Source organism: Ruditapes philippinarum, unplaced genomic scaffold (genome assembly GCF_026571515.1).
Source record: "Ruditapes philippinarum isolate M1 unplaced genomic scaffold, ASM2657151v2 ctg4119_1_1_1_1, whole genome shotgun sequence".
Classification (NCBI taxonomy): Eukaryota; Metazoa; Mollusca; class Bivalvia; order Venerida; family Veneridae; genus Ruditapes; species Ruditapes philippinarum.
In genome coordinates, this window is record NW_026859364.1 from 17,524 (window position 1) to 28,809 (window position 11,286).

General features: G+C 34.7%; 1 protein-coding gene across 2 annotated transcripts in view; it reads left to right on the forward strand.

Annotated features, from left to right (window-relative positions):
* LOC132756248 (uncharacterized) overlaps nucleotides 1–11,286 on the forward strand; it is a 32,003-nt gene that overhangs the window by 17,247 nt on the left and 3,470 nt on the right. For both annotated transcript variants that reach the window (XM_060747267.1, XM_060747266.1), the window contains exons 10-15: nucleotides 1,658–1,879; nucleotides 2,288–3,004; nucleotides 8,625–8,911; nucleotides 9,768–9,884; nucleotides 10,004–10,165; nucleotides 10,571–10,785. In XM_060747267.1, coding sequence (XP_060603250.1) covers nucleotides 1,658–1,879; nucleotides 2,288–3,004; nucleotides 8,625–8,911; nucleotides 9,768–9,884; nucleotides 10,004–10,165; nucleotides 10,571–10,785 — 1,720 coding nt within the window. The remainder of the gene's footprint in view (nucleotides 1–1,657; nucleotides 1,880–2,287; nucleotides 3,005–8,624; nucleotides 8,912–9,767; nucleotides 9,885–10,003; nucleotides 10,166–10,570; nucleotides 10,786–11,286) is intronic.

An 11,286-nucleotide genomic window follows, 5' to 3' on the forward strand; every position in this document is an offset into this window, starting at 1 on the left:
GTGCAGTGCACAAGAATGATAACTCTACCTTTCATAATTTTTGAGTTATTGCCCTTTGTTATTTTTCATACTTAATTTTTCACCTGAGTGGAGCATATCTCAAATGTGTTTGAGATGTCAACATTAAATGTCATAGGTGGATAGATCTTATTGAGGAGGAAGGCTGGGCGCAAGAATGATAACTCTTCCCTATATAATTTTTGAGTAATTGCCCTTTGTTATTTTTCATACTATTTTGTCCGGAGCTTATCTCAAAAAGTATTTGAGGTATCAACTTGAAACTTCATAGGTGGATAGATTTTACTGAGGAGGGGTGCAGCACCTAAGAATGCTAACCTACCCTGCATTATTTTTCAGTTATTGCCCTTTGTTATTTTCAGCCATCAGTATTCTCATAGGTTTCAAATTTGTAATCACTTCAGGCATCAGTTTTCATTACCTCTTAAAATGGAATTATTCTGCTCTACTACATATACATTCTTCCAATGAGCAAACACATTCCGCGGGGGATGGCCATGTTGACATGGCTCTTGTTGACAATGACTTTGATTGGGTGTTCTTTTTACCGGCTGTGGTGATAATTTTGCCTCTTATATGAAAGTTACATTTTTCATGTACAAAGTCCTGCAGAAGTATCAATTCTAATTATGTGTTCATGCCGATAAAGAAGCAGTGGCTTATTCCTACAGAAATCAAAAATGAATAGACAATAGACAGTTTTAATTCATGGAAGCCAAATATTCTTTGAGAGGGTTGCTATATTTTGTTAATAATATTGTTTTTATAGCTGTGTTTCTTTTTTGTATCGCCTCTACGGAATAGTGGCGATATATAGGGATCACTTCTCCGTCTGTCTGTCTGTCCATCCATCTGTCCGTCTGTCACAAAACTTGTCCGGACTACTCCTCATAAACTACTGGTGCAATTTCACCCAAACTTTACAGGAATGATCAGTACCAAGTATAGTTGTGCATATTGTCAGCATTTTCTGGTTCAATGATTTTTGTCAGAGTTATGGCCCTTTAATAATTTTTATTTTTAAAGTTTGTCCGGACTACTTCTCTTATACCACTGATGCAATTTCAATGAAACTTTACAGGATTGATCTGTAGCTCAAGTCCTTGCGCAGATTGCAAAGGTTTTCCGGTTGAATGATTTTTGGCCGAGTTATGGCCCTTTGATAAAAAAGGTGTTTTTTTCTGTGTGTTGCCAGGTACACAAAAGCTTGTCCGGATTACTCCTCATAAACTACTGGTGCAATTTTATCCAAACTTTACAGGAATGATCAGTACCAAGTCTAGTTGTGCACTGTCCGTCTGTCTGTCACAAAACTTGTCCCAACTTGAAATTGGCCATCATGAGGCGACACATGTGATCACTGATCGCTCTTGTAACATTTGATGTTCAGGAAATTAAGGATTTGGTTATGTATAGACGCTTTGATAAATACTATGTGCAATAATGATGCATGGTGCACGGATCTTTTATAATGTAAACTGAGTGTAAGTAGACACATGAAATGACTTGAAAAGATTGGTTTTTATTCAAGACCTTCATTGATTGTTTTTATTCAAGACTTTCATTTGAATCATAGGATATTAATTATATATTTTTCTGCCACATAATCATCTTCATTTATTATGCATATTTTCACTAGGAGGAGCTTTACCAGTTGCAGAAGTTGTTAGAACAACAGCAGGGCTGCTTCCATACAAATGCATATTTCATGCTGTAGGGCCATGTTGGTGTGACTATTCTCCATTAACAGAAGAAAGTATTGGTGACTGCTTGCATCAACTTAAATCGACAACTATTAAATGCTTCCTAGCAGCTGAACAAGAAGGCTTACAGACAATAGCCATTCCTACTATTTCTTCAGGTGAATTATGTATTTTCAACCATTATCCTGCTGAATTTTTTACATGCATGTGTCCAACTTCCATTTATGGAATCATGTATAATATTTTGGGATTTGAAGATGAAAATTTGAAGTAAGTCAGCCAACAGAATAGAGCCTGTTCGGACTACACTAATGGCCTAGCTCTTGTCACATTTGGTTCCAGCAATGTAATGGTTAATGGTTGGAATTTGAAGGCTGTTGTACATAAATTATATTTTATATTGTCCATTGGAAATAATTTCATCTATACCTTTTAAGTTTTCATTGACTGAGAAAATGCTTAAACAGGGATAGATCATCACTATTTATGCACATAGCACCATTAAAAGTAGACATACAACCCATATCAGTTTAGGCATATTTAAATTTATATCTTGTCTGTTGCAGGCTTATTTGGTGTGCCAAAAGAGTTGTGTGTGATACAGTATGCAAAAGCAGTTATAGATTACAGCACAATACATAATGGACTGAAAGAAATACACATTGTTGACATCAAACCTGACATGATAGATATAATACATCATGTCTTTGACATGATGATCGTCCAAAAACAAAATATCAAACTTGATGTACAGAGGTATTGTCAGGTAGTAACTATGGCCAATGCAGAAACAAAACACAATTCCAAAAAGTTAACAGAAGAAATACATGTTAGTAGTCAAATTCATAGTGAAAGAAGTGAACATACAGAAAAAGATATTGGTTGGAATGTAACATATGCAATTGATGGTTCAAAATTGATATGTGTATTTTCGTCCAACAAAGAAGTGCAGATATACCATGGTGATATTGTAAAATTGCGAGGTATTCAAGCTCTTGCATGTAGTGAAAACAGAAAAGGTGAAGCGAAAGGGGAAGTTGCAAATCACCTAGCGGAAACAAATGGAAAAGATTATCTAAAGGAGAAATCAGAAATGTTCAAGTCCAGTTACAATTATGGGGATATTGTTTTTACTTCTGGTGGAAAAAGTTGTTTTAAAGGCATTGTACATGTGATTACTCCGAGGAATGATATAAAAGCACTACATATGATGTACATCAACTTACTTGAGAAACTTGCAAAAGAAAACATTAGCAGCATTGCACTTCCACTTTTTGGAACAGGTATTTCTCTACTTTTAAACAATACAATGTCTGTATGTCTCTTTTTATGTCCTTCCTTTTGAGACTGGTTTACATTGTTGGCAAACAAAATATAACAGACATAATTTGAATACTCATTTGTATAACTGATAATTATTACTGTTTCTTAATAACAAATCTACAATTATTAAAGTCGTAATTCATTAAGATGTGAATACTTTTTAGGATAACTTTAGTTCACGTCAATATGAAAATGACATTTGTTTTACTTCCTCACTTTTACTTCTATGTGAGGAGGTAGATTAGTATTGGTTGTAGCTAAATCAATGGAAGACTTTAGCTTACCTGAGTAGGCTCAAGTTGAGCTTATAGAATCCTTAAATGTCAGTTGTCAGCGATCCTTCCATAATTAGTTCGTAAACACTCTAGTGGTCACATTTTTGCCTCAATTGTCGCCAAACTTGGTCAGGATGTCTGTCCTAGTAATTGCTCGAACAAGCTTATACATAGGTCATCTTTGTCACAGGAGCCAAAAATAGAAAAATCTTGTTAACATTGCAGTGTCAATTGTAAAGGTCAAACTATCCAGGAAATTGGTCAGAAAGATTGTTAAGATGATTTGTAGCTCAAGGTTGAATATGGGTTACCTGGGGTCAAAAACTAGGTCACACAGCCTAAATATGGTTAAACCTTATTAACACTTTTGGTGGTACTGTTTCAGTCCAAATATCCTGGATATTGGTCAGAAAACTTATTTAAATGGTTTCTAGGTAAGTTTGAATAAAGGTCCTCTGGGGTAAAAAACGAGGTCACACAGTCAAAATATGGAAAGCTTTGTTAACACTCTAGGAGCTACTTTTTTGGTCTAAATATCCTGATTTTTTTTAGCTCACCTGAGCATGCTCAGGGTGAGCTTTTAGGATCGATGATTGTCCGTCGTCCGTCCGTCGTCCGTTCACATTTAGTTGTTAACACTCTAGCGGTCACATTTTTGCCTCGATCATCATCAAACTTGGTCAGGATGCTTATCTAGTTGATAGCTCGGATGAGTTCGAACATGGGTCATCTCGGATGAGAAACTAGGTCACAAGAGCTAAAAATAGAAAAACCTTGTTAACACTCTAGAGGTCACATTTTTGCCTCAATCATCATCAAACTTGGTCAGGATGTTTGTCTAGGTGATAGCTCGGATGAGTTCGAACATGGGTCATCTCGGATGAAAAAATAGGTCACCGGAGCTAAAAATAGAAAAACCTTGTTAACACTCTAGCGGTCACATTTTTGCATCAATCATCATCAAACTTGGTCAAGATGCTTGTCTAGGTGATAGCTCGGATGAGTTCGAACATGGGTCATCTCGGATGAAAAAGTAGGTCACCGGAGCTAAAAATAGAAAAACCTTGTTAACACTCTAGCGGTCACATTTTTGCATCAATCATCATCAAACTTGGTCAGGATGCTTATCTAGTTGATAGCTCGGATGAGTTCGAACATGGGTCATCTCGGATGAAAAAGTAGGTCACCGGAGCTAAAAATAGAAAAACCTTGTTAACACTCTAGCGGTCACATTTTTGCATCAATCATCATCAAACTTGGTCAAGATGCTTGTCTAGGTGATATTTCGGATGAGTTCGAACATGGGTCATCTCGGATGAAAAAGTAGGTCACCGGAGCTAAAAATAGAAAAACCTTGTTAACACTCTAGGGTCACATTTTTGCATCAATCATCATCAAACTTGGTCAGGATGCTTATCTAGTTGATAGCTCGGATGAGTGTGAACATGGGTCATCTCGGATGAAAAAGTAGGTCACCGGAGCTAAAAATAATAAAAACCTTGTTAACACTCTAGTGGTCACATTTTTGCATCAGTCATCATCAAACTTGATCAAGATGCTTGTCTAGGTGATAGCTCGGATGAGTTCGAACATGAGTCATCTCGGAAAAAAAACTAGGTCACAGGAGCTAAAAATAGAAAAACCTTGTTAACACTCTAGTGGTCACAATTTTGACTGAATTGTCATCAAACTTGGTCAGGAAACTTGTCTAGGTCATTGCTGGGAAGAAATTGAACATGGGTCATCTCGGATGAAAAAGTAGGTCACCGGAGCTAAAAATAGAAAAATCTTGTTAACACTCTAGTGGCTACTGTTGTGATCCAAATATTCTGTTAATTGGTCTGAAAGTTTGTTTTGATGATTTCTAAGTCAAGTTCGAACATTGGTCATCTTGGATGAAAAAAACTAGGTCACACCGCCCAAATATGGAAAAACCTTGTTAACATTCTAGTGGTCACATTTTCGACTCAATTATCATCAAACTTGGTCAGGATGCTTGTATAGGTAATTGCTTGGATGAGTTCGAAATCGCATGTGGAACTAGGTCACCGGAGCTAAAAATAGAAAAATCTTGTTAACACTCTAGTTGCTACTGTTTTGATCCAAGTATCCTTGAAATTGGTCTAAAAGTTTGTTTTGATGATTTCTAGGTCAAGTTTGAATATGTGTCACCTGGGTAAAAAACTAGGTCGCACTGCTCAAATATGGATAATCCTTGTTAACACTGTAGTGGTCACATTTTTGACTCACCTGTCATGAGACTTGGTCAGAATGCTTGTCTAGGTAATTGTTTGGATGAGTTTGATAAATCAGGTGAGCGATCTAGGGCCATCATGGCCCTCTTGTTTGAAGGTTGTTAAAATGATTTTTGGCACAAGTTCGAATATGGGTTATATGGGGTAAAAAAAAATGGTCTCGCAGCAATAATATGTAAAAACTTGTTAACAAATTTAGATGCCACTGTAACGTTCCAAATATCCTGGAAATTGGTCAGAAAATATTGTTAAGATGATTTTTAGCTTAAGTTCGAATATGGTTCATCCGGGGTCAAAAACTAAGTTGCACTGCCTGAATATAGAAAAACCTTGTTTCAACTGTAGAGGCAATATTTTCAGCCTAAATGTCCCAGAAATTGGTCAGAAAAGTTGCTGCGTTGATTTCCAGCTTGATTTTGAATATGGGTCATCAGGGGTAAAAAACTAGACCACAGACCCAAAATATGGAAAAACCTTGTTATTGTTAACACTATAAATGCAAAATTCATAGCCAAAATATCATGAGAATTCACTAAATGTCAGCATGATTGTTTAAATGATTTCTAGCTTAAAGTTTAAATATGGCTTATCTGGGGTGACAGCCCATATATGGAAAATCTTGTTTACATTTACAAATTTTCAGTTGCAGATATGACGGTTATGAAATTGCCTAGTGGATCCCTACATAAGTTATACAAGTCATGCCCCTTGAGAGCAAATTGGCCTCGGGGATTCTGTGGCCGAATGGTCAAGATTGTTGACTAAAAACCACTTGCCCCACACAAGTGTTGTTTGAATCCCGCCGGGGACTTTGAATTCTGTCATGTGAAGAAGCTATTCCGCTAGCGTACGGAACGTTGGCTGTTCAAATCAAGAGCCTGTGCATCAACAATTGGGTTGTTAACACTCTAGCAGTCACAGTTTTGATTGGATCATAATCAAATTTTGTCAGAATGTTTGTCTCAATAAAAAACAGGGCAAGTTCGTATATGGGTCATCTCGGGTCAAAAACAAGATCACAGGCGCTAAAAATAGAAAAAAGATTGTTAACACTCTAGTGGCTGCAGTTTTGATCCAAATATGCTGATAATTGATCAGAAAGATTGTTTTGATGATTTCTAGGTCAAGTTTGTATATGCGTCATCTCTGGTCAAAAACTAGGTCACAGAAGCTAAAAAAAGAAAAATCTTGTTAACACTTTAGTGGCTGCAGTTTTGATCAAAATGTCCTGGAAATTGGTCAGGAAGGTTGTTTTGATGATTTCTAATAGGTTTTTTTTAGGTCAAAAACTAGGTCACAAGAGCTAAAAATAGAAAAATCTCGTTAACATTCTGGTGGCTGCAGTTTTTATTCAAATAGTCTGGAAATTTGTCAGGAAGGTTGTTTTGATGATATCTATGTCAGGTTCGAATATGGGTTGTCTCTGGTAAAAAACTAGGTCACAGGAGATAAAAATAGAAAAATCTTGTTAGGAAGGTTGTTTTGATGATTTCTATTTCAAGTTTAAATATGGGTCATATCCGGTCAAAAACTAGGTCACAGAAGCTAAAAATAGAAAAAGCTTGTTTACACTCTAGTGGCTGCAGTTTTGATCCAAATATTTTTGAAATTGATCAGGAAGGTTGTTTTGATGATTTCTAGGTCCAGTTTAAATATGTGTCATATCTGGTCACAGAAGCTAAAAATAGAAAAAGCTTGTTAACATTCTAGTGGGTGCAGTTTTGATCCAAATATCCTGGAAATTGGTCAAGAAGGTTGTTTTGATTATATCTAGATTAAGTTTGAATATGGGTCATCTCTGGTTAAATACTAGGTCACAGAAGCTAAAAATAGTAAAATCTTGTTAACACTAGTGGCTGCATTTTTGATTGAAACATCTTGGAAGTTGATCAGGAAGGTTGTTTCGATGATATATAGGTCAAGTTTGAATATGGGTCATATCCGTTCAAAAACTAGGTCACAGGAGCTAAAAATAGAAAAAGCTTGTTCACACTCTAGTGGCTACAGTTTTGATCCAAATATCCTGGAAATTAATCAGAAAAGTTGTTTTGATGATTTCTAGGTCAAGTTTGGTTATAGGTCATCTCCGGTCTAAAACTAGGTCACAGGAGCTAAAAAAATATTGTTAACACAATTGTGGCTGCAGTTTTTATCCAAATATTCTGGAAATTTGTCACAAAGGTTGTTTAAATTATTTCTCGATCAAGTTTGAATATGGGTCGTCTCTGGTCTAAAACTAGGTCACAGGAACTAAAAATAGAAAAATCTTATTAACACTCTAGTGGCTACTGTTTTGATTCAAATATCCTGGAAATTGGTCTGAAAATTTGTTTTGATGATTTCTAGGTCAAGTTCGAATATACATGTAGGTCACCTGTCAAAAAAAAGGTTACACTGCCCAAATATGGAAAAACCTTTTGAATACTCTAATGGTAACATTTTTGACTTATTTGTCATCAAACTTGGTCAGGATGCTTATCTAGATTTAATTGCTTGGAGGAATTTGAACATGGGTCATCTTTGATGTAAAACTAGGTCACAGGAGCTAAAAATAGAAAAATCTTGTGAACTCTCTAGTGGTTACTGTTGTTATCCAAATATCCTGGAAATTGGTCTACAAGTTTGTTTTGATGATTTTTAGGTCAACTTTGAATATGTGTCACCTGGGGTCAAAAACTAGGTCACACTGCCTAAATAAAGATAAACCTTGTTATTACTCTAGAGGTCACATTTTTCACTTAATTGTCATCAAATTGGTCAGGATGCTTGTCTGACATTGCTTGGATGAGGTCGATGGGTCAGTGGAGCGATCTAAGGGCCATCTTGGCCCTCTTGTTGATTCAATTGATCTGAGTTTCCAGATATTGACTTGCTAAATGGTAGCAAAATCAGTGACATTGATATTTATTTGTTCTTCATTTTACAAAATTACAAATAAAAGGAAAGTAGCTTGCTTGATATGTGTTTTGAAATGTAAATTAAGTCAGACAGACTTTCAGATCTGCATAAACTTCTAAGCATTTAAGTTATAAATAAATTTCTTTTTCAAGGTTCAGGCAACTTTTCACTCAGTATAAGTGCCACAGTGTTCCTGGAAGAATGGAGAATGTTTGTAAGAAAATACCATGGGTATGCCTTGACGATCCATCTTATTCTTGTTGATAAGTATACTTCAGACCTTGTTAAAGATATCTTCAGACAACACATTAATGCTTGGAATGGAAATTCTGGTGGGCCGTCATTTGATGCTCAGCAACAAATTGAAGAGAAAAATAAGAGAAGGGAGGAGGACAAGAAAGATTATGAGGATAGTAAAGAAAAGAAAGAGAACAGTGATGTAAGCGTTGATTTAAATGTGTTACTACATTAGAACAAACATTTCGTGTTTGTATTATCTAATTAAATAATACCTCAATAATGTTGGTGCATAGTAAAACAAAGCACAAAATATATACAGTATGAAAATAGCTTTGAATAGCCACTCAAAGCCGCTTGATAATTGTTCTTTCAGTAAATTTCATTATCACATAAACCGCGGCGCAGGAGTGTAATAAAGCCATTTAATAAAAATGATATTACACTAGACAATATTACACAAGTGTAATAACACTTTGACGTGACGTCATTTGCGCTATAAACATAGTGTTAAAGCGCGCTTATGTTAGCGTTACACTATAGACGCGTCAAATAAAGATGACACTTATTAACAGTTTACCGTTCTTATTTTATATATGTGATAAAAAGAATATTATATTCATGTAGATTTAATACTAAATTTATCGAACTCGTTGAATTAAACAATATTATGCTCGCCAGAGGCTTGCATAATATGATTTTATTCAACTCATTCAATAAATTTAGTATTAAACCTACACTCATTTAATATCCTCTATAACCTACACTCATTTAATATCCTCTATTTAATTAATGTGAACAAAAATTTCAATTACTATTGATGGATCCTCTACAATTCTGTTCTTTAATACATATACTGCAAAGTATTTTGACCTATGAATGATTTAACATTCGATTTACTTTATGCATTGTTGTTCATTTTATCTAGTTTATTTGGGGATTTGCAATTTGGAGTTGAAACTTGATCTATTTCATATACCCGAAAAGTGTCATTATTGCCCCATTGTTTCATATCAGTATCATTAAAAGTTATTTCAATCAGATGATTATATTTAAAGGCCGTTTCTACAGAAATTGAAGATGATTGCGTTATATGTATGGACAAAATTGAGGAAGCAGCAAAGCTGAAATGTGGTCACCAATTTTGCAAAGAATGTATTGAAGGATATTTCAAGGTAAAGTTTTACAACTGTTCTCTCGTCTAAAATATTTTGTAATTTTTTTATTTTTTTTTTCAAAAAATTGAAAGAACATTTGACAAGTTATAGAATATTTGTGATATGTATATTTACAGGTTAAACAAGTGTGTCCGACATGTGGACAAGTATGTGGTGTTATCATTGGTGATCAACCTGATGGGACATTAGATGTTGCTAAGATACGATCAAGTTGTACAGGATACGAAGGGTGTAAGACCATAGCGATGTCTTATAATTTTCCTCCTGGCAATCAAGGGGTAATTGATTTTTTTGCATCTTTTATTGTTTAAAAGAATGAGCGTATATAAAGTTCTTACGTCTTTTAAGTACATGTACAAGCAACTGTTTATTTCATAATAATCCTAAATTAAGTTTTTAAAAACCAGTGGTCCTTTTTTCTCAAATGAGTTTGAAGACATATGACAAGTGTTGACGAGTTTTTCTTCCCCTTACATTTAAAACAGACATGTTTAAAAGAAGGAATAGTATTTCACAACAGTGAAAATATATTATACATGCTTTTTGACATGTAATTACCTAAAGTAAACTTTAAATAGCAATACAACTTAACATTATTTATGCCACTATGCAAATATGAAAAGGAGGAAATTTGAATGCTCCTGATGAAATGAAAATTTCAATATCTTGACCTGTTTTAATAGCAAATGCATCCACGACCGGGGGCATACTACAGAGGTATTTGTCGAACTGGATTTTTACCTGACACAAAAGAGGGAAGAGAAATATGTGCCATGTTGAAAGTTGCATTTGAAAGGAGACTGGTATTTACAATTGGAATGTCTAGAACTACAGGGGAAGAAGGTGTTATTACATGGAATGATATTCATCATAAAACAGATCATAGACCTGGTACTCAGTAAGTATCAATTGTATAACTTCTCGTCGTTCATTTGCTATAATTTATAGTTTAGAAATATACCAATAAATCTCTTGTTGATATTGTTTATCACCAAGATGTTTGAAAAAAAAAGGTTATCGTAATTATGTAAGTATCTTATTCACACATAATAATGCTTTCCAGTTGCACTCATATTTAAAACTTTACAAGAAGACAGGGAAAAAGGTACATGAATTTACAAATTTTACAAATGATACCATTTAATGTTACAGCTTTATATTTTAGTTTAAGTAACAACTTTATATTTTAGCAATTTGTCATACATTTGTGGACCAAAATACTGTCTAATATTAGTCAGGTACTTCATACACTAAGTGAGGCAAAATATGTGTCCCTTTATCAATTTGCTAAATGTTTTAAGTCTGAAAATATTTTCAGCTATACAACAAGCAGAATATGTTACAAAACAGCACTTACATTTTGTAAATGAAGGTGTGCCCTAATATCATTTTATTTTGA